The sequence below is a fragment of the Chiroxiphia lanceolata genome, chromosome 1 (genome assembly GCF_009829145.1).
Source record: "Chiroxiphia lanceolata isolate bChiLan1 chromosome 1, bChiLan1.pri, whole genome shotgun sequence".
Lineage (NCBI taxonomy): Eukaryota > Metazoa > Chordata > Aves > Passeriformes > Pipridae > Chiroxiphia > Chiroxiphia lanceolata.
This window is the reverse complement of record NC_045637.1, coordinates 26613123-26635482: the sequence shown is the minus strand read 5'-3', so window position 1 is coordinate 26635482 and position 22360 is coordinate 26613123. Positions and strand designations below refer to the sequence as shown.

At 39.4% G+C, this 22360-nt stretch overlaps 1 protein-coding gene and 1 long non-coding RNA gene across 3 annotated transcripts in view; one reads left to right on the top strand and one right to left on the bottom strand.

Moving 5' to 3' along the window:
• Positions 1-133: 133 nt before the first annotated feature.
• RIPK2 (receptor interacting serine/threonine kinase 2) lies at positions 134-22163 on the top strand. 2 transcript variants are annotated; one of them, XM_032687121.1, is made up of 11 exons: positions 134-511; positions 3371-3524; positions 4699-4854; positions 7136-7293; positions 11718-11767; positions 12105-12266; positions 15149-15234; positions 15416-15505; positions 15925-16030; positions 19049-19231; positions 20034-20481. In XM_032687121.1, exons 1-11 carry the CDS (start codon positions 321-323, stop codon positions 20165-20167), a joined length of 1470 nt encoding a protein of 489 aa, XP_032543012.1. In that variant the 5' UTR covers positions 134-320; the 3' UTR covers positions 20168-20481. The 2 variants fall into 2 exon arrangements, with proteins under 2 accessions (XP_032543012.1, XP_032543002.1); XM_032687111.1 differs by having other exon boundaries at positions 142-511; positions 20373-22163.
• The window catches only part of LOC116786520, a 9109-nt gene continuing 5779 nt past the window's right edge, over positions 19031-22360 (bottom strand). Inside the window, exon 2 of the long non-coding RNA XR_004356983.1 lies at positions 19031-19325. This is a non-coding gene — a long non-coding RNA (uncharacterized LOC116786520). The remainder of the gene's footprint in view (positions 19326-22360) is intronic.

Genomic DNA, 22360 nt, shown 5'->3' with positions numbered 1-22360 from the left:
ATCCATGGCCGAGGGATGACTCCCGGTACCGCGCTCCCCTGGCTCCCCGAAGGAGGAGAGTGACTCCCGCCTGGCGCCGCTTTACCTGGGGTCAGCGGGGACCGGCTCCGCGCTCCCTCAGCTCGCTCCTCCCCCCGACGCGGGAACCGCGGGAGGCCCTTTCCGTGCGGAAGGGAAGTAGCTCCTCCGTGGGGCAGAAGGATCGCCGGCACACTGGGGAGGAGGCGGGCCGGGGAGGTGTGGGGAGAGGCGGGGAAGCGGAGTGAGGGGAGAGGAAGGAGCGGCGCTCCTTGCTCTCCGGCGCCCGGTGGAGTGGGAGGATGAGCGGCGGGGACGGCGGTGAGGGCCGGGCGGGCGCCATCAGCTACGCTCTTCCCTCCATCCCCTCCAACAAACTCCCGGACTTGCGTTTCATCAGCCGCGGCGCTTACGGGACCGTGTCCGCCGCCCGCCACGCCGACTGGAGGGTCCCAGTGGCCCTCAAATGCCTGCAGGGGCCGCTGCTAGACAGGTAACGGGGTGGGGAGGGGGACCGCCGGGATGGGGCATCGCTGGGGGGGCGGCCCGGGGGCAAGGACCGAGCTGAGCCCACCTTTCCCTAAACTAAGCAGGGGGTCCCACGCAGCCAGAAAGGGGTCGAGGTGCCGCGGCGAAGATGCCGGCGTGGGATTCTCAGGTTGGTGAATCAGTCCTGGTGTTCTGGTAGGCAGCGTTGCATTAAATCCCTGTGAAGGGGATTCCCAGGAAGAGTGAATCGGCTTGAGCCACGAGAAAGCACGTACCAGCCCCGGAGCTTCCTGTCTTTCGGTTGTCGGAAATTGGTGGTTTCGGTCTCGATCAGCGGGACTCTAATTAAATTGTTTCTTTTGGAGGCTTTTTATTATACAGTGTGCACCTTGATTCCTCCTCAAGGTGGGATTGGCACAGTTTGGCTTCTTTCCGGGCCTGTTGGTTACTGATCGTTTTGTTGAAGTATCAGCAGGATGTTAAAGTACAGTGATTACTAATAGATTTGTAGTTTACGGAGAGAGAAAGAATATAGAGAATATAGGGAATATGCAGTAAGGATTCCTTCTAGCTCCTAGAAGAAGCTTCTCTGACACAATGCACAATTATTATTTTTTCCCCAGATCTCACAGTACTGAGAGAAGCTGATTTAAAATAATAGGCTTGTAGGCCCCCATGTACAACTGATATTTTCAGTGCTGCAGTCATGTTCCCCAATTTCCAGGAACCCAAACAGCAGCATGTTTATTGCAGGAGCTGTCACTCCATGTAAGGGGGCAGCAGGTTATAATTTTTCATACATCTCTGTCTCATTCAATCCCTATAGTGCCGGGATTTTACCATATCAGTGCAAATTTGCCTCTTCTAGGCTGTCTGAAGCCTGCCTGACTGCAAACCTGCCTCTTGAGTCTTATCTCGGTGTCTTCCAGCTTTATTACCTCAGGTTTCTCTGATCTAGTACTATGCCTTTAGGCAAGATAGCTTCACTCAAAAAGGCTGCTAGTCTTGTGATCCAGTATACTAGATTATGACAAGTTGTTTCAAACTCTTTTACCTCTTATTACATAGATATGTATACAGGGGCTTTATCTCTGAAATCTTACCTGAAATCTCAGTTATGTTGTGTTCTCTGGGGGAAGAAGAGGGTGTTTTGTTTTTTGTGGTTTTGTTTTTTGGGGTGTTTTAATTTAAATGTCTGCTTAAATCCCTGCTAATCAGGAATACAGTGTTTATCCTCAGAACTCAGCTGGGGAAAAACATCAAATGTTATTTTTGGCTTTGCAAGAGTTTGGATTAGTGTGACATCTTACCTATGAAATTATGATGAAAAGGGAAAGCAAGGTAATCAAAATAATTCAGTCACCTACCATATATCATGCAAAGCTCAGATATGCTATTAGAAGACTGAAAGCTGTAAGAAATCTGTTTTACCTGAGTCTCTGCAGCAAGTGATTTGTTTGTTGTATAGTATAAAATGCCAGCCTGTAAGTACTTTGAAGAATTCATGGTGCAGTTAATTCCCTAAACGGGAAGTCTGTCCTATGCGTGCCAGAATATGGTGTGTGACCAGCCAAAGAGCAAAGCCAGCTGGGAAGCTGTTGTGGGCATGTACTCATTTAGGCACTGCTCAGTGCCCTTCTGGTGTGGAGCAGACAAAGGTGAAGTGACTTACAGACCCAGGAATAGACTTTGGTTATGTTGCAATTTGTTTCCCAGCTACAGCTGAATCCCATGCATGTGTCTGGGAAAACCCCTAGTTTCCTTCAAACCTGGTCTTTTCTGGAGAGAGGGAGGAAGGGATAGAGTTGTGTCTTTTGTGCCATGCTTTTCTCAATGGCTGCATTCCTAGAGTTTTCTATAATAAAAGTCTTTTTCTGTCACATAGATAAGGACCTCGATTTCCCATCCATCTAAAGTCAAAGTTTTCCTATTGTAAAAGCAGCAGGCTTTAGTTCCCCAGGCTTCCTCCTTTCCCCGTATACCCTGACAGCCTTTTCTTTGTGAGGGCTGGATCCACATCTGTGGGTCCAGACTGCCCTGAGCTGAATGGACACAAGCGGCTCTCGCCCCGGAGCTGTGTAGCCACATTAACAGGGAGCTGTGCTGAACAAATGGTGATGGGCATAGCCCTGGCTTGTGCACTGCTGTGCCCCAGCACAGCCCTATTGCTTCTGAATCAGACTGGTTAATGTCCAAAGGATCAGTTTTAAATGTGCTGTAAATGTCCTGTATCGGGATATTCTGGGCAGGTACTTCTACCTGTACCAGTCTCTGCTGGTGTGAGATCTGAATCTTTTTTCTCAGAATTATCCTTCGTGGCCCAAATATCCTCATTGTCAACAAACCCATTTTTTTCAAGACTGTTTAAGCTATAAGGCATACCAAAGAGCTAATATTTTTAAGGATAGAAGCATACACAAATAAAACTTGAGCTTCTCGAATCCACATGCTGCAAGGTCTGAATTTGTAAAGACTCATTAAATCCAAGTTTTTGAGGAGTTTTGAGGTAAAATAGGACAAACGTGGCTGGTTATTACCATCATGGTTACAAAGAATGGTGGAAGTTGGGAGTTCTGACTGTATCCTTGTTTACTGGAAACACGATGAAGTGTGTGATGGAAATAGAGAGATTTGTGTGGTACAACAAAACCAGGGAAGCTGTCTTGTCTTTGCATTTGCAGATTCTAATTTATCTTATACTGTTTTGGTATCAAAACAGCATGATAGAGATCAAATGGTGAAAGGTGGTGGTGCTGCACACAGGGATATAATTGACAGAGAATGTAGTAAACGCAAGGTTTGCTTTGAGTCTTTTAGTATTGGTGTGGTAATGTTTTTTGTTTGTTTGCTTGTTTTCTTCAAGTGATAGAAATCACCTTCTAAAAGAAGCAGAGATATTACACAAAGCCAGATTTAGTTACATTCTGCCAATTTTGGGAATTTGCAACGAGCCTGAATTTCTGGGGATAGTAACAGAATACATGACAAATGGATCATTAAACCAGCTATTACATGGGGTAAGTGTACATACAGTCTTTAAATAGATACCTGCCTGCTGCAAATAGATTGCAATTTCCGTACTTAATTAGTATAGTAAAGTGTATTATGAATAATATTTCACATTGAAAGACAGTAATTATCATTAGTAGTTTTTGGTGCTCTGATAGACTTTTCTGTATCTCAAAAAGACAACCCAACTCAGTAGACTTAAGTTTTATTGAACTTTTTCCTTTAATGTTGTGACCTATTACTAGCTGTATGTTGAATTATTATGTAGAGTCACTTTAAAAATCTATGTTGTTCTCTAGTTAGGAGCTGAAATACTTATGTGTACTTCAGCCTGGGTTTCAGAATTACTGCTGATATAAATATTGAGGGTTTTTTCCCGAATTTGGGTATTTCTAAAAAATAAATTGAAGATTTTGACTTTAGTTTATAGAAGCCAAATGTTGCTAATCTAAACAGTTATGAATATTTCTACCAGATCTTATTCTCTAAGTTCTCCTATGCTGAACTCTCAGCTGCTCCCATTAGCTTGGCCTGAATATACAGTGTTGCTACTGTAAAGCTCCTGCAGTTGTCTCAACAGCACCTCTTTTGTACCTTTAATCAATACTAATCTCATGCATTAGAGAGCTCATCTGTGGGTTTTTCATAGAGGCATTACTGTCAATATAAATTTTAAGATTTCATTTGAGTTTTACTACCTTTTTCTAGGTGTATTAATATTTATAAAGGTAATATTTTGTGCTTAGTTTCAACACAGCTTTTTTTTTCCCCCAGTGTCAGTTGAAGATATGATTCTTGACTGCCTTTGTGTAGTACTCATAATCTGTGGTTTGCAAGTTTCATGCAGAAGTTCATCTGTAATTCATATTTCTGCGTGAATGAGTAATGTAGTAAAATGCTCTATATCATGTATAGCAGTCATGAACTATTATGGGGATGCCAGGGGATGGAAACATAACACTTTTATGCAGTGTTATTTATGCATGATTTATGCATTTGTTTTAACAACTAATCAGTCTAAATCCTCCATTACAGTTTTTTAAGGAGTTTGTGTAACGTATGTTTTAAAAAGATTGCTGCTTGCCCAAGTCACTTTCTTTTTCTTCTAAAATAAGCCTTTGTGTTGTGCTGTTAGATCAAAACAGAGGATTATATTCCGGGTTTGTGGTTTTATCTTGGCAGAAAGACATATATCCTGACATTCCCTGGTGCCTGAGATTCCGCACTCTTTACGAAATTGCTTTGGGAGTAAACTATTTGCACAACATGAATCCTCCACTGCTGCACCATGACTTAAAAACCCAGAACATTTTGCTGGATGATGAGTTTCATGTCAAGGTAGAGTTATTTAATTCCTATGTTCTTCAGTGTCTAGAATGAGTGAAAGTGTTTTAATTAATTTAGAGGAGGAAGAGTGAGTTTGTGGCCATACAGAGAGGATGTAATTGTATGCCGGATTTTTTCTTCTGTCCTTGCAGACAGAACTTCTGAGTTTTTCTTTTTGAAAACTGCATTGCTCAAGTGTAGATTTTATCCATCTGAAAAGACTAGAAAGACAGAATTTGGGCTGTTTCTGCTATAGCAGGGGATGATACTCAGTAGTAGTGATGCTCTTGTGTGTCAGCCTTCCAAGGGTAGCTACATCTGACCCTTTCCGAGAAGAAAATAGAGAGTGTACCTGTCTGAGATGCTCAGACAGGTTACTTTTGGAAGACAGTAGGTCAAATTCAAATGTTAATACCCCACTGGATATTTATCATGCAATATATACTTATCTATTCTCTTAGTTTAGTATAAGAACATGTAAAACATAACTGTGAAATCGGGACACGTTGGAAGATGGCTTTTGTGACACTTCTGAGAACAAGCAAAGATACACAGAAGTAACAGTATTTTAAAACTTCAATTCTGCTTTTTGAAATATCTCTGCCATGATGTGAAAATAAGACTAAAAGTACTTTTGACAAAATGGTTAGGTGCTTCCATAACTGCAAGAGTTGGGTGTGTTGCTTCTTTGTTTTTTTTTAAAGATCCTTTATTTTTATAATTGATAGAATATATTATTCAAGTAAATGGAAGTAAGAGATATTTTGCACTGAATTTATACTTGAATGGTGAATGTTTCAGTTTTTACTATGAGGCGAATCTCTGTGAGTCCTTCGAGCAAAGATCCAGCGCTGCTTTCTTTTCTCTGTTGCACAGAAATTTTTCTTGGCTGCAGCGTGCCTCACGCGGCTTTGTCTCTGCTCACACCCTCAGCAGGTCATACCTCCTCCCACTCAGTTGTGCTGCTTTTGCCATTTCTCGAGCTTCCTGATAAACCTGATCAGAAGACTAGTCCAAGTAATTTTTTTTATCCACTCCATTTTTAATCCCTAACAGCACTGGTGTGGTTTCGTGCTCTGACTGAGTGCATCTGAACAATTGTTTTGCTGGAGCAATTGAAAGGAATAGCTTAACTCTTGCACACTTGCCCTGCCTCCTGTAAGGAGTGTCTTAGGGTTCTAAGTGTCTTTTAGAGGTAAAGCAAGATTCTCTAGAATTAGGAGAGCTGACAGGAAACGCAGGGAAGGTTATCACCTATGCTAAATAGAAGTAGTATTGCGTATGTATAAAAGTAACACCACTAAGCTCTACTGACTGTCCCTGATCTATTGAATGAGCAAGAATTAAGACAAATTACAGTGAGGAAAGCTTGATGAGAAAAAAGTTACTTTTCATTGGGTATTTTGACTGTACACTCTTCAGAAAGCTTGTTTTTGATATTTTAGCTGCCACAGTGCTTGCACAGGCATCTTCATTGAAAATGATTTTGCTCTTACACAAATGCTGGCCAAGTGCAGCGCTCATAGCTGGCTGTTTATCTTTCTCCCTTGTATGCCAGGCACTCTGCAGCTCAGCCAGCAGGTGTATTTTGCTGGCTGTGTGTGTCCCTATCCATAACCTAGCCTGATGACATCCATGCTGGGTCATGGATGTCTGAGGATGCAAACTGAAGTCAGTTAATTCTTTATGTAGATGTACTGTAAACTGTAGAAAGGGACCAGGCTCCAAGTTGCACAGTAAAGAAAATATTCAGCAGCTTTTTGCAGAACAGAATTTCAGAATATCAAATTTATATTAATTCAGGATTAATATATCACAGTTTTGTGAGTGAGATGAAGTGCCCTAAAATTTTTCTGAGAAAGGAACTGCCTTGGCATACTGGCAAGCTAAGTCACATAGAGCTATTATGATTTATACTAAACTTGTGATTTCTTCGTAACCAGGGAGCTGGAAGTAATCAGTGATTTTTATTTGCTTTTTTTCAACACAAGAAAGTGATTTTGTCATAAGGTACAGATTTCTATAGCAGATTCCCCAGCCACAGAGTATATGAGTTCTTCCTTAAAAGAACAGCATAGGGCAGTGCTAGAGGGATAGCGTGAGTCATGATCTGGGAATGCTTTATGAAGTGGAGTTGATGTTTCCTGTTGCTAGAGGAACCACATACTCTTTGTTATGTCAGGTTAAGGACTTTGGGTGACCCCTTCTTCCGAGCATACTTCAAGAATTTTTAACAACTGTCAACAGATAAATTCAGTTTTTCTTCTAAGAACAATTGATTTGGCCTTTCCAGATTGCAGATTTTGGCATGTCCAAGTGGCGTGTCATGTCCATGTCACAATCACGAAGTGAATCCTCTTTGCCAGAAGGAGGGACAATTATCTACATGCCACCTGAAGACTACAACCCCAGTCAGAAAACCCGGGCAAGTGTGAAACATGATATCTACAGGTAACTCATGTTCTCAAGTGCGCTTTGAAATTTGAATTCAGATTTGATTTTCTGAACCTAGATTTTAACATATTCTCAACAATTCTATTATTTTCAGTAGTGGTAGTATCATATAGGTATAGGCAAAATGAATTGGAAAATAAAAAATAAAAATTGAGTGACTCATTTCTTGTCACCGTTACAAGTGTAATGCTCCAGAAATTAAGCTGGGACTATAGAAGCAGGTAGAGGAGACTGGTTTCTTTAAAGGATACACATACAGACAATGTAGGGGAAAAAAAAAAGCTATTCACACCATTAAGTCAATGCACATACTCTTGTAATCTGTGCAGATCAATTAACATAATTTGCAGAATCATCATCATCATCATGGCTGGGCTTCGCGAACGAAGATTTGGGAAGGCTCTATCCACATTTGTTACAAGCATGCTGGTGGCTAATGAGGCCAATACGAGACAGGCATATCCGACTGCAAAAGGCACAGCAGAAAGACTCCTTAGGTGGTATATTCTGCAAGACACGATTCTTTCTGCGTTGTCTTTTCTCCTCGAGAGCGATCCTGCGTGTGTTCTCGAAGGAAACTGCAGTGTTATAGATGGTGTGTCTCCAGACCTCCCGGTTGGAGGCCAGAGTAGACCAGTTATAATGATCAATATGGCCAAGGCTGAGATGTTGTTTCAGGGAATCTTTGTATCTTTTCTTCGGGGCTCCTCTCTTGTGGCAGCCACTGGTAAGTGATTTGCAGAATGCACTCAGGGGAAAGAAGAAAACATGTTTTTGGAAAGGGAGTAGGTAAAAACAGGTTAGTGGGGTTGAAGGAAGTATTTAGAGGGATCTACTCAAGGAATAACTTACTTTATGGAAGTTCAGGTAGTTTTGCATTGGTCAGTTCTGAGTAGAAGTAATAGAATAGTAAGGAGTGTGGTGGTGGCCCTTATAACACAATTGCTCTGCGGATGTTAGAATTACAGTTAAATAGTCTGAAATGATTTGGAGAGCTCAAAGATTACTTGAAGGATTTGGGGGGAGTTGTCATGCAAATGGAGATTGAGGAGGCATAAAGAGGCCCATCACTGTGACAAAGTCCATCTCTCTGCTGCAATCTTTGATAGGATTGTATCTTGGTGAGAGATGACCATTCTCAAAAGAGTCTTAGTGACTTCTAGGGAGATTACTATTTACCTTAATTATCCCTTACCCTTAAGGGGCACATGAAGTTTCTTGATGTTCCTGTCCAAAAAATACAGATGGCAACATATCTGCTCTCCTCACTCTTTGATGAGAAAATACACACTAGGAAAACATTGAAAAAGGAAAAATGGTATATTATGGGAAAAAAAAGTATGACTGGTGTCTTAATGAGTGAATGGAGATTAGGAAGACAGATGATGTTAGGAAAAAAATATGTGCAGAGGAATAACAACCAAATGGGAGAAAATAAGAGAGAACACATCAGCAGAAGGGCATAGAAAACTGATAAATTAGGAAGGAAAGAAGCTGTGTGAGAAGAAAGAAAAGAAACTGAGACAACATCGGAAAGAAGGATGACAGTTCACACAGGAAGACATGAAGGTGGAGAGACAGTGAAGGACCTCCAGAAAGGCCACACAGGAAGATCTGTGCTCATGTAGTGGGTTGGTCCTGGCTGGATGCCAGGCACCCACCAAAGGCACTCTCACTCCCCTATGCAACTGGGCAGAGAAGAGAAAATGTAACTAGGAGTTCATGAGTGGAGATAAGGACCGGGAGAGATCACTCATCAAATACCATCACGGGCAAAACAGACTCATAGTGGGGATATTAATTAAATTTATTAATAACAAAATCAGAGCAGGATAATGAGAAGTAAAATAAATCTTTAAAACACCTTCCTCCCTTCCCCAGCCTCCTTTCCAAGTTCTACCTCCTCCCCCTCAGCGGCACAGGGAGACGGGGAGTGGAGGTTATGGTCAGTTCATCACAGGTTGTTCCTGCTGCTGCTCAGGGAGAGTTGTCTTTCCCTTGCTCCCCGTGGGCTTCCTCCCATGGGAGACTGTTCTTCACAAACTGCTGCCACGTGGGTCACTTCTCCATGAGGCGCAGTCCTTCAGACACAGGCTGCACCAGTGTGGGTCCCCACAGGGCCGCAAGCCCTACCAGAAAAACCTGCTCCAGCATTGGCTCCTCTCCCCACGGGTCAGCAGATTCCTATCAGGACCCTGCTTCAGCATGGGCCTCCCATGGGGTCACAGCCTCCTTTGGGCATCCACCTGCTCTGGAGTGGGTCTCCACCACGGGCTGCAGGTGGGTCTCTGCACCCCGATGGTCCTCCATGGGCTGCAGGGGCACAGCTGCCTCACCATGGTCTGCACCACGGGCTGCAGGGGAACCTCAGCTCCTGCACCTGGAACACCTCCTGCCCTTCCTGCTGCACTGACCTTGGTGTCTGCATTGTTGTTCACATATTCTCACTCCACTCTTCTCTGGCTGCAATTTCATCTGTGCAGTAACTTTTTTTCCTTCTTAAATATGTTATCACGGAGGTGTTACTGTCATTCCTGATGGGGTCAGCCTTGTCCAGTGGCGGGTCTATCCTGGAGCAGTCTGGCATTGGCTCTGCCAGACATGGAGGAAGCTTCTGGCAGCTTCTCACAGAAGCCACTCCTGCATCCTCCCAACTACCAAAACCTGGCTATGCAAACTGAATACAGCTCACTATCAGAAGGAGATTCTATAAAGCAGAAATAAGAAAGAAAAACAGGGGAATGCTTCAGTGTTGTAGAACTGAGAAAATAATCTTGAATCGCAGAGAGATTCCAAACTGAATGAAAGGCTGGATGTCTAGTTGACCACAGCTGAATGTTGTTGAGATATTTAAGCTAATTTGTGAGGAAGGATCTTTCTTAAAGAAACAAATCATTTAAACAACAGTCAAGCAGCATTAACTCTTACGAAAGGGACAAGAAAATCAGCCTGCCTAAATTTATCAGGAATGCATCAAAAAGCACACTTTCTGCTTTTATTAAAAATTACATTAATAAATTTTATCAATTATTAATGTTAAAATATGAACAGAATAAGTTAGGAAAACTCAATTGATATGATTGATTTTAAGCACCAGTTATTTCTTTCTTAAATTTTTTGATTCTTCTTAATTAGTAGCCATCAGATGCTTAAAGGCAGTTACATGTATGCAAAATGTGGCATTTCTTAGTGATGTAGGAAAGTAGCTTAGTATATTCACAGCAAGAGTGTGGAGCAAGCCTTGAGAGCAATTTACTATGGTGATTATTATCTGGAACAATACTGTGATAATGCTTGTAAAGACTTGGCCTGGAAGCATGGAACTACACACTTGTCAGCACCTCACATTTATTCTGAAGTTACAGAAGCACTGAAGCTTTAGCCTGGATTATCTTTTCTAAATCTGGGTAATGGAACCAGATGCTTGAGTAATATGGTAGGATTAGTATTAGGACCTTTCGGGATAAATCATGGAATAAAGCTTCATTCACATATGGTAGAATATGCCAAGAGAAAATTGGAGAGCATCATAAAATGTAGTAATAGCTTTGATGAAATTTTTGATGTGCATCTGAAAAAAGGACCAGGAATGGAATGCTTCATTGAAATGAAATCATCTAAACTGGTTCAAATTACAAAGTTGTTTAAAGTTATCTTTTTTAATATATCCTGATGGCTGAATAGAGTGACTAGTCTACTAAAGGTGGAGCAAGCTTGTACTCACTGAACCACTTCCCTTTCATGTTGATGTGAATGGAAAGAAAAGGCCACCAGTTTTAGTAAGCAGGTGTGTGTTCAGTCTCCTAGCAGTAGTTCAGAGTGGTGTTCCCAAGAGTCGCTTTTGGAAAGTGAGCGCTGTGGGAAAGTGACATCTCTTCCTGTAGAGGAGATTGCACGTGTTGAAGGTGAGTATATGGGAGGGGAAGCTGGAGTGTGCATCCCGAGTGGAAGTTCATACCTTAGGTGTGCGTCAAAGCCATCCTCCCTGCTAACACCCAGCTTCCCTCAGGAATGTCAGGGAGTGTCAATCTGGACTGGGGAAACGCCAGAGCATTGCTGTTAGGACAGAGCAGTTGGGCCTCTGGGACTCACTTTAGTTTATGTGCCGAGATTTAAACTGCATGTGCATAATTCACAACATACTATTAGAGCAAAGTTAATACAAGTTTGGAATAGGGGTTTATGTATGTACCTTTTCTGTATTTAATATTATTAACTAGTTCTAGTTGAAGTCACTGGTTAAAAGTCCTGTTAGTTTTCATATATTCAGCCATCATTGTAGTTAGCTACAGTCAGTCCCATGTGTGTTTACAGGACCATTTACCAAAATGTTTTACACAAAATATAAAGCTGAGCACATTGTGTTATTAAGTGTTGGTAATCTAAAATAACGCCTTCTATACTTTTTATACTTTAAACAGTTATGCAATTATCATGTGGGAAGTGATGTCAAGGAAACGGCCATTTGAAGGTAAGTCCATGTCTTCCTTTAATTTATTTTTCCCACATTATGTAAAGGTTAAACCTGAGACCTGGGTACCAAGGGACTTCATTTTAGAGGGTACTTTTTAATTATTCAATTTGTAAGCTTGTTGAAGAACACTTTGAGATACTTTTCAAATTAGGCTCTTTCTTGGTATTGTGGGTTTTTTTATTACAGTGTTGTTTTATAAATCAAAAATACATTTTTTTAAAAAAAGAAACATGAACTTATTTTGATGAACTGTATCTGCAAACTGAATTATTCCTGTAGTAAGCTGTTTATTTTGCATGTATTTCTAATGACTGCATGATATCTGTTTTGACAGAAGTTATAAACCCCTTGCAGATAATGTACAGCGTGTCACAAGGACAACGACTAGACTTAAGTGAAGAAAGTTTATCAATGGACATTCCTCATCGAGCGCTCATCATAAGGCTGATGGAAAGTGGATGGGCACAAAACCCAGATGAAAGACCATCATTCTTAAGTGAGTTTGCCTTGCGTTATGAGAAAAGATTTTTAAATTACAAGATTTCTCTTGGACGTGGTTATTACAGACCAGGGTTATAGTAGCAAAAGGGAAATGGTAAGGATGTGAAGAGATATATGTGCTTGGTCTTGTTACCTATGATAAGGGTCTTGGCTGCTTCCATCATGTATGTAAACAAACTTTTATGAATGGAATTACGTGTGTGCCATAAAACCACGTTGTTTGTTGAAGTCTTTTGCATTTACCATCTCTTAATTTAACTGTAAAAAAGAAGCATGTTTTGTTTGACTACTTGTGTTTGGGTTTTTCTGTTTGTTGTTGGAAGAGGATTTTGGTTTCTTAAGGTGGGGGAAGTGAGTACAGAATGAGTACCGTGGGATTTACAAGCAAGCTGGTGAACACACCAACAAACCATTGCACATCAGATAAACCATAGTAACTTCATCTTGTGTTTGCATCTCAGTATAAATCTTTTTCACTGAGACTTTATCTTTGATTGTTCCACCTCCTTTATCAAACAAGAACTTAACTTTTCATCTTTTCTATGTTCGGCTTTTTGTCCATGAAACCAAATGCAGCTACATTCAGCCTTTTTTACAATGGTTTGCAGAATTTAGAGAATAAGACTGAAGTGTGAGCTTGTAGAGATTAGAGTGGCAGAGTGTGAACTGGAAAAGTTGTGGTTTTATTTCTGAAAACCTGTGTTTGAACTTAACCAGCACACCTTATTTGCATAAAGGTAATTCCATCAAAATTGGCAGAGAGCGATTACCTGTTTTCAGCTGTGAAATTTGCTCTTGCAACTGTTGCTGTGGTCACATATGTCAGGGTGGTGAAGTGAACAGTGGTTCCTGCAGCTGCCTCACTGTGCTTGTTTAATTTGCATGGGCTTTACAAACTTTCAGCCTGCCCCTTTAGAAAATGTGATTCTAATTCAATATGGAAAGCTGTGTTGCCTTGGAGAGACTAAAATGTAGAGTAAGAAAGTTATTGAAAATATTCAAACATAGAGCAGTACAGAGATCTGTTGCTCAAAGATGCAGTTACTCAAATGCCAGGGTTTTTTAGTTGATGCTTTTCGCTTTTAGGGTTTGATTTGATTTGATGGGGGTGAGGATGGGGGAGGGGGCATGTGTGGTTGGTTGGATTCATAACTTTGGGGTTTTGCATCCATTTAGCAGAGGACAAAATGGGAAACATCCAAACACATACAACATCTTCATGTTGAGTTTACAGTCCAAAATGAATTACATGATTTTTTGAGGCATTTTTATTTTTGCCTTAAGAACATTTTGAAATGCCAGATTATGTTGGAGTCTGATTTGTGTGTAAATTGTGGGTATATATTTTATTTTTTTCAAGCAAGGAAATATATCTATTTAGAATATTTTCTAAAATCAAAAAGAATAAACTCATAATTGTATTTCTGTATGTGTTCTTGCTTTCCTCTGCCAATTAACAAAAAAAAAAATCGATTAAAGTCTGTGGTCACACTGAAGGGATAATTACCTGGGATATGTACTACATGTGACCAAACTTGGGTTCAGTTATTAGTGCCATGCCTGTAGTAAGATGGTCTTTGAAAAAAAAAAACCTGCATTGCTTTTCCTCTACTATCGTAAAAAGAAAGAGGAAGTTACAAAACTGTTGCAATGTTAAGGGAAGTAAAGATCACTAATGGGGAAATTTTGCAATTACAATAGGAGAAGGACACAGACACACACACAGAAACACCCAACCCCCCTTTTTTTAAAATAAGCTTTAAATAGAAAAGCTCAGCTAACCTGTCTGTTCCTTAGAAATAGAGGATAAAGACTGCTTATCACCATCTCTCCATATATACTTGGAGTGTGTCCCTACAATTTAATTATAGTCAAAATTATAGTCAACAAACATTAACAATACTAGTATTTGAGTGTGGAAAATGATATACCTTTAAAACTGTGGTTTAGCTGATACAAGAAAATAAGAATCCCAGTATTGAATGTATGTCTTGAAGATGCTAGTGGATAAAAGTTAATAGGGAAGAAGAGTGGTAAAATTATAGTAAAAAGTAAAAATATGTTAACAAGGATGCAGTATGACAGGTTGTTAGTATGATAAATGAGTTCTGCTGAATCAGTGAGTTCATGGAAATGCAGTAGAATTCTGATACATATCATCCTTTCCTGAGGTTTTGTTGTATTTTAGCACAGTTTCAAAGGTATTTTTATAACATAGTCATCTCAAAATTTTTAATATTTAGTATTATAAACTTTTGGAAGCAAGAGAGGATGTGATCATTTCCTTATTGTACTGTCCTGTGCTTCCCTCTGTGAGCAGATGATTTCAACTTCTCTGGCTTGCTGCATTTGGTGAGAATGAGAACAATATCATTTGGTTTCACTGGATGTGATAGTCAGTGCCTTGACTATCCCATCCTCTCTGGCCCTGCCTCACAGCATGTATTCTGGATAGTGCTGTGTTGGAGGTGCGTTTATTTTCCTTGTATAAATTTTTAACACCTCTTCTGGAGTGGGAAATCAGCAACCCACTCTGAGGTCTCATGGTGTTTGGTCCCATTCAGCTAATCAGGCTTGATGGGTCTACCTTGAAACACAGCAAACTCACCAATCTGTCCATTCCAGGAATGCAAGAGTTGCAGCACAGTCCCGGATCTCTTTTGTTACAGAATGATGAGGTGGCTAGATCAGGACAGGGTTTCTTTTAGTGGTGTGAACTGTTTTAACATGTGGAAGCAGGAAACTTCTGTTTAGCAGCATGTGGTTTGATATATGTCAATAGACACATTCTTTTGTAAATGTAAGAAAGATGCTTTAGCAAAATGTCAACTTGATTTCCACTTCAAATTATTCACAAAGTACTCTTTCTTTGTTTAGAATGTTTAATAGACATTGAGCCAGTTCTGCGGACATTTGATGAAATAGCTATGCTGGAAGCAGTAATTCTGTTAAAGAGATCAAAGGTAAGTAGCTTTTGTTACAGTTTTGAATTGGTCAAATAAGTTGGTAACTTTTGCTTGCTAAATGAAATGTGATCTCGTTTTGTCATGTATCTAATCTTGTATCTGGTTGAAGCATGTGTCTGTACAGAACTGTCATCTTGTCTTATAGCAGAAATTTAATACAGGTAAATGTCTCTTCCAGTCACTATATGAATCACAATGTATTTACAAGAGTGGAAAGAAAGCAAATGTGGAGCAGATTTCTCTAAATATACCTCTGAATCCCCAAAAGGTAAATATTTTACATGTTGCATTTGGTATGTCAGCATCCTGTGAGCTTAAGGAAGGATTAACTTAGTAAGGGGAGTTGTTCTGCACCTTATTTTCCTGTGCAGTCAGGAAAGGCATAAAATTCATCACCTGAGCCAGAGTGTAACAAATGCATAGCCATATAGGGCTATTTTGATCCTTAATGCTTCTGCTTTTGGTTCTTACTGGTATTTAAACTTATATACAAAATTGCTATCACCTTGAGAAAAATACAAGTATTAGGATTATATGATTTCTTCAGATTTACTTTTTTTTATTCGTGTTGTCTATTGAGCATTTAGATAGCAGGGAAACACAGTGGTGAGGAAATTCTCTGTAAAAAAATTGCAGCTTCATATTTATTTAACGTGCATGTTCAATATACACCTGGATTTATTTCAGGAAACATATTCTGGCTCTATACAATGTGATGCACTTCCCCTTCGGAGCATCTCTCCAGATATATCAAAACTCAAGTCTATCCCACAGTGTAATATCCTTTCATCAGGTGAGATACTCTTGACTTTGTGTAAATTTAAGTTGCCATTGCAGCTTTACACTCCCACTGTGACACTGCATTTACATAGCAGGAAATTGGGTCTCTGTTTATGTCGGAAAATAATGTGGTTTTTAAACTTAGTGCTTTGAGTAAAGTAGAGGTTTTAAGCTCTGGTTTTCTGTTCCTGTCACTGAGAAATCTCCACAGCTGACAGCTTTAGTTTTCCTGCTCTGGGTTGTTAGTTCAGAGATAACATTTACTTGTCCCTTAATTGTCCCTTAAAACTCTTGGTGGCTTAGTTAACTGCCTTTTTTTTTTTTTTTTTAATCTGTGAACTACTTCTAAATATAAAAAGGCTACACATTTTGAGGCATTTTTGAAGCTGAGTAAACTCAAAGTTTCCAGTGCAGCTCAACCTCTAGATCATTTGTAATTCAATAAATAAAAATGGCTTTAATAGATTGCCTTGCAAAAGTTGCAAGACTTGCACAGACCTTTTGTAGCTGTCCCCTTTTCTGAATAAAAGTTGGCAAAATTCCCTCAGAAAACTCAATTTTGAAGTTTTGCTGACATGAGAAGACAGAAAAATGCAGTGGGACCCAGGTGGAGTAGCAATATATTGTGAAACTAAAACTGCATTTAAGTTTATTCCCTTGGTGGAATGCAAACATATTTCAAAAGAATGGAGTATCCTCTGGCTTTGCGGGGACCAGTAATGTGAAAGCAGGCAAAAAATTGACTTCAGTGCTATAAAGTATGGACATAAAAAAGGGGTTTTTTCCCTTCCGTAGCAAGCTTTTCTGGGGAATTTCTTGAAGTTTAAACAGCTTTTTTCCCTCTTCCCATTTCATTTCTGATTCAGAGAGTAATCCTTTCATATATTTTGTTTTGCTAGGTGAACTTTTGAAGTCCCTTTGTAAAATATGCTTCTTTATTCTCCTGGTATGCTACTAGTCCTCCATGTGCATATTCTAACTTGAGTCATTAAACTAAGACTACCAGACTTCTACTTACTACTATGAAAGACATGACAAATGGTTCTTTGCCTTAAAAAAAACCTCTACTCAGTATACCTTAGAATTGTATTTTACCTTTATCACAGGACTCTTCATTACAGAATAATCTACCTAGGGGTTTTTTTCCTCATCTCGCTTCCAGTCATTAGACCTGCTTGAAGCAGAAAATTTAGATCTCGTATTTTCCTTCTGAATTTCCCCTTCTATCACTTCAGTCTTCTAGGTCAACTAGGTTCTTTCTGAGTAGCTTGTGTCAACCTGTTTTTTTTTCTGAATAACATCTGAATAAATCCCATTAGCATGTTTCTCTTTGAGGGAGCTGGAGTTGTTTAGCCTAGAGAAAGGGAGGCTCAGGGAAGACCTTATTGCTCCCTACAACTACCTGAAAGGAGGTTGGAGCCAGGTGGGGGTCAGTCTCTTAACCAACAAACAATATTAACAAGCAATAGGATGAGAGGAAATGACCTTGAGTTGCGCCATGGGAGGTTTAGATTGGATATTAGGAAAAATTTATTCACAGAAAGGGTTATCAAGCATTGGAACAGGCTGCCCAGGCAAGTGGTTGAGTCAACAACCCTGAAGATATTCAAAAGACATGTAGATGTGACACTAAGGGACGTGGTATAATGGTGGACTTGGCAGTGCTGAGTTAATGCTTGGACTCGATGATCTTAAGTTCTTTCCAACCTAAACGATTCTGTGATTTTATGATTATACTTTTTATGCTGTGATCACTAGTCAAGGTCATTCTCTCATATCAGTAAAATCCCAGTAGTTTTATCTTTATGTTATTAAATTAAACGTGTGCCTAAGGATCTATAACAATCTGTCCCAGCAGAGCTGCTTAAAACACTTCTCTTAAATCATCTTTCACTCACAGTGGTTGTCTCTTAATTCTTTCTCATTCATGCAGTAGATAATATCTGCTGCTTCACGCTACATAACTCTGCCCAACTTTCTCTCTTGTTCATGAAATAAAATACTAGTTACTGTGAGTTCTAGTCCACTATTTTTAAAATACTTAGAATGTAATTTCTTCCACATTTTCCTATTCTTGCTTCATGTACTTATAGACATATTCTTCTACAGGTCAACAGTGAACTGGGAATACACCTTCAGATTCCCCCATTGGACAGGTAATCCCGAGTTGTCCATGGGGCTACCTCATTTTGTCTTTAGATGTTCATCTGAATTCTTATATCTGCATCTCTGGTTCTTAGTTAACATCTCTTTATCAAGTGACACTGTGAAAGTCTGTAATGAAAACTGTTTACAGAATTAGGCATGTGTCCTGTAGTATGTTTCTCATCAGCTGTTTGTTATCTCTTCCGTGAGTCATTCCTACTACTGCTTTCATATCCATCATCCTTTTCTACAATAAAAAATCCTAAAACTAGAAACTATTAAGCTTCCCAGCTGATAGAAATACTTTTTCTCTTTATTTGCAAAAGTTTACATGAAGCTTTCTTGAAGTCATATCATGTTTTAATGGAATACAAAAAGCTTCCATTGGCCTCCCACTGAATGTTAACATTGCTCCTCATGTCCTTTTCCTTCACCTGAATCTTTTTTTTAATGTTATCACCTTTTAATGTTAGCACCTGTTGTGCTGCCAGACTTCGTCAAAATAAATGAATCTGCTTTCACACTGATTTCTAGTTACCTCTCCATATACTCAAAGGATTTATTTTGTTCTTCTAGTCCCTACAAAAAATTTCTGTCACACAGAGCTTTTTCATTAAAGTTCACATCTACTAGATTTATACTCTCAATGTTTCTTTAAAATAAAACAGGACCCCCAAACCCATGGTTAAGCCCTGGTACAATATAAGGAACATAAATGTACTCAGAACTTGAATATAAGGACTAATATGTTGTATATCATGTGGAAGTAGTTTGTTTATGAGTTGTTTTATGGAATTGCTCTAAATAATCTCTGATGGCTTTATTTTATTTGAACATAGAAGTAATACATCTTGCTCTTTTTTTTTCTCCTTTTTTTTTTTCCAAGATGGAAGTTCTGGGTGTCTATACTCTCTCAGCAGCCAGAGCATGGATGACAATATCTCTGTAACTCAGAGTGCCAAACTTCTTGTGCATCCATGCACAAGTAATGTTCCCTCATCTGACAGGAGTATTTCAGATGCCTCGAAGTCTGCATCGTGTATACTGCAGTCGCCACTGATTCCTTCAGGTACGGCAAACACTGTTTAATTCAAACACCCACAATAAGTGTTCTAACATCAAATATATGTGTGTATGAAATAGAAACTGGAACTGTTATCAATCTGTAAAATGAAAACAAACCATCTGCAAATTAAAAATACAAGTAATTCTCTCCTTGTAGACTTAGAATACAAAGTAAGCAAAACCAATGTAAAATGTGACCAAGTACACGTACCTAGCTTTTTTCTTTCCTTTTAAGCAGACTTAATTCCTGCTGCCATGGGTCTTCTTTATCCCATTCCCTTTGCTCATATTATTCATCCTGTCCCCTACTGCTGTAACAATGCTGCAGTCCAGCAGAACAGGAAAAAAACTTAACTTGAACTAGTCATCTTTGTTGCCTGTCACTTCTCACTTTTTAAGCTTGTCAATCTTCTGTTCAGTAATGGTGAGGCAAAGAGAAAGCAGAAGCTGTGTCAGCATCTCACACAGAATCTCTACTACTATCTTCTGTGTTAGTCGAGAGCCCACTACATTATATTCCTATCCATCAAATAACTGTTAAAAGTGTGCTTCCAAAAAAGTTAACAAAAAGAAACTTTAAACCATGATGAATTATTCAGAAATACATATTGTTGAGGGAATACACAATAACATGCAATTTTATAAAGATTTGTTGCATCACCCTCTTCTGGAAATAGGAGAATCTACACCTTTTCACTATGTGAATCCTCATCTTGAGGAAAATACCAGGAAGCTACAGGGATGTTTTCAGTAAACTTCAATAAAAATCCCCCTGGAAAGTGAATTTACCACCTCTCTCTTTTTAGTACCAGGTCGGGTTGAACACTGGAACAGGTTGCCCATGGAGGCTGCAGAAGTACCATCACTTGGAGATGCTCAAAATTCAGCTGGACAAGGCCCTGAGCAACCTGAGTTATGCTTGAAGTTGGCCCAGCTTTGAGCAGGCTATTAGACCAGATGACCTCCTTGAGGGTTCCTTCCAACTAAATTATTATATGATTCAGATAGAAAAGATACTCTAACTGCCAAATTTGACAAATTGGAGCATTTTAGCAGCTCTTTCTCAGCTTGTTCTTTGTTCTGTGGTAACATTTATTGACAGACAGTTACAATCCCTTCTTTTTTTTAATCCCCTCCAATCTCAGATTTTGTATTGGAAACCATACAGCAGAATGTAGCTCATCAGTGGATCCAAAGTAAAAGAGAAGAAATTATTGATCAGATGACTGAAGCATGTTTGAATCAATCACTGGATGCTCTTCTAGCAAGATTTTTACTCATGAAAGAAGATTATGAACTTATAAGCACCAAACCTACAAGGACATCAAAAGTACGACAACTGCTTGATACTTCAGACAGCCAAGGAGAGGAATTTGCCAGAATTATAGTACAAAAGTTGAAAGATAACAAACAGCTAGGACTTCAACCTTATCCAGACGTTGTATCTAATTCTCAAAGACTGCATCCTTAAATTTATTCTCTCTATATGAAACCATGTGAATATTTCTTACAATATGATTCTTGTTTCTATATAGTAGTTTTATATACGTGCTGCTTTGTCCTCACAATGCCTTTGTAGTCTCAGAAATGACACTGAGTTCATCTAGCCTGCATTTGGTGAGTGACCAGTTAATCAGTTGGAGTGCAGTGATAAAGCTGAACATTTGACACTCTTTGACTCACTTTTTTAAAGTATTTTGTTTATACATGACAAAGAAAAACATTAAATGTTCCCTGTTTTACATATTTGCTGTTCATACATAGCCTTTCTTTTCACCTGACAGGATTGAGACAACTCATCTCAACGTGCAGTATTTGTTTTTCTCCCTCCATCTGCTCTTTCCCATAGAGGAGGGAAATAATCTAGGTGCTCTATTCTGGGGTTATTATGCTGTGTGTATAATAAATTTTCTTCCTTAAGCCATACAGGAGAAGAGTGATAGGTGGGAGGAAGTTTGCGTTGCATTTTTACAGGATTTTTTTAATTGTTTTGTTTTGGTTTCTCCATTTTGTTGCCATGACAAGTGCTTCAGACCACTGCACAAGAAGAATGTCAGTCCAAAGAGAAGCCTTGAGGACAAGGAGGATATTATGCTTATCATCTTTGTTCTGCTCAGAACTGATACATTAGAAAGGCGGCAGCTACAGCCTTTTACATTATTTGCTTACAACTGCTTAAACTATTCTTGAAATCATAGTAGGATGAGATCCAGGTAGAGGTTATATAAGGGCATCCTTAGTTAATACCTCTTTTACATTTCCTTGGTTGATACCTCCCTTACCTTTGTCATCTGCCACAAAATCATGTTACTAGATCAAACTTTTAATTAAATTTTATTTTTAGTATTTATGTGATGAGCAGTAGTTGGGTCTGTATGAGGAACAACTATGCACTGCCCTGCCCTGCCAGGCTGGAAGTGATGTGCATGGGTCATTCCTGCCATGACCTACCTTAACGTTCTCTGGACAACATATCTGCCATCATTTTTTGTCTGAAGGATGGTGCTGACAGGTTGAGGCACAGATGGGGCCACCTGAAAGGAAAAGGTATGTGGAATTTTTTTTCGGCTCATTTTAGAACACCTTAGTGACTTTACCTAGTGACTTCAAAACTACTAAAAAAACTACTGGTTTTAATTTGTCAGAACACAGCACAGGCAGATTATTTTTGCAAGCACTAATAAATAATTTCAATTTCTGCTGACACTATATAAAATTTGGTAAGTGGTGGCTGTTTCAAAACCTATAGAGATGTAAGATCTGCCCCATTTCAGTGATTCAAGCTTCAGTGTGGTCATTACTAATTGTCAACAGCTTACTTTTTTCAATATCTTTATTATTTTGTGAACTGAATCACAAGAGTTCAATGTACAGTTTATTGCATAGAAAAGGAGTGGTTTAAAATTCTATTTAATAAAGTAAGTTTTTTGCATAAACTGGGAATTTGCTTTTTATGCTACTTCTCTCTGGAGGCTGGACAATTCAAACTAGAAAGCTGAGACCAGGATCATGGAGCAATGAATGGCTGTGCTTTTTTCTAGAACAGCCCTAATGAAGTCTAGCAGGGAGAGGTGCTGAGGAAGGCTGCCAGAAATGCCAGTGGGTGTTTGGTGGCAGAACTGTGTGTTTCACT

Coding starts and splice junctions, on each gene's coding strand:
- RIPK2 (XM_032687111.1), top strand. CDS start 321: ATGAGCGGCGGGGACGGCGGTGAGGGCCGGGCGGGCGCCATCAGCTAC. Junction 3,525..4,698: donor TAAACCAGCTATTACATGGG/GTAAGTGTACAT, acceptor TTATCTTGGCAG/AAAGACATATATCCTGACAT. Junction 7,294..11,717: donor GTGAAACATGATATCTACAG/GTAACTCATGTT, acceptor TACTTTAAACAG/TTATGCAATTATCATGTGGG.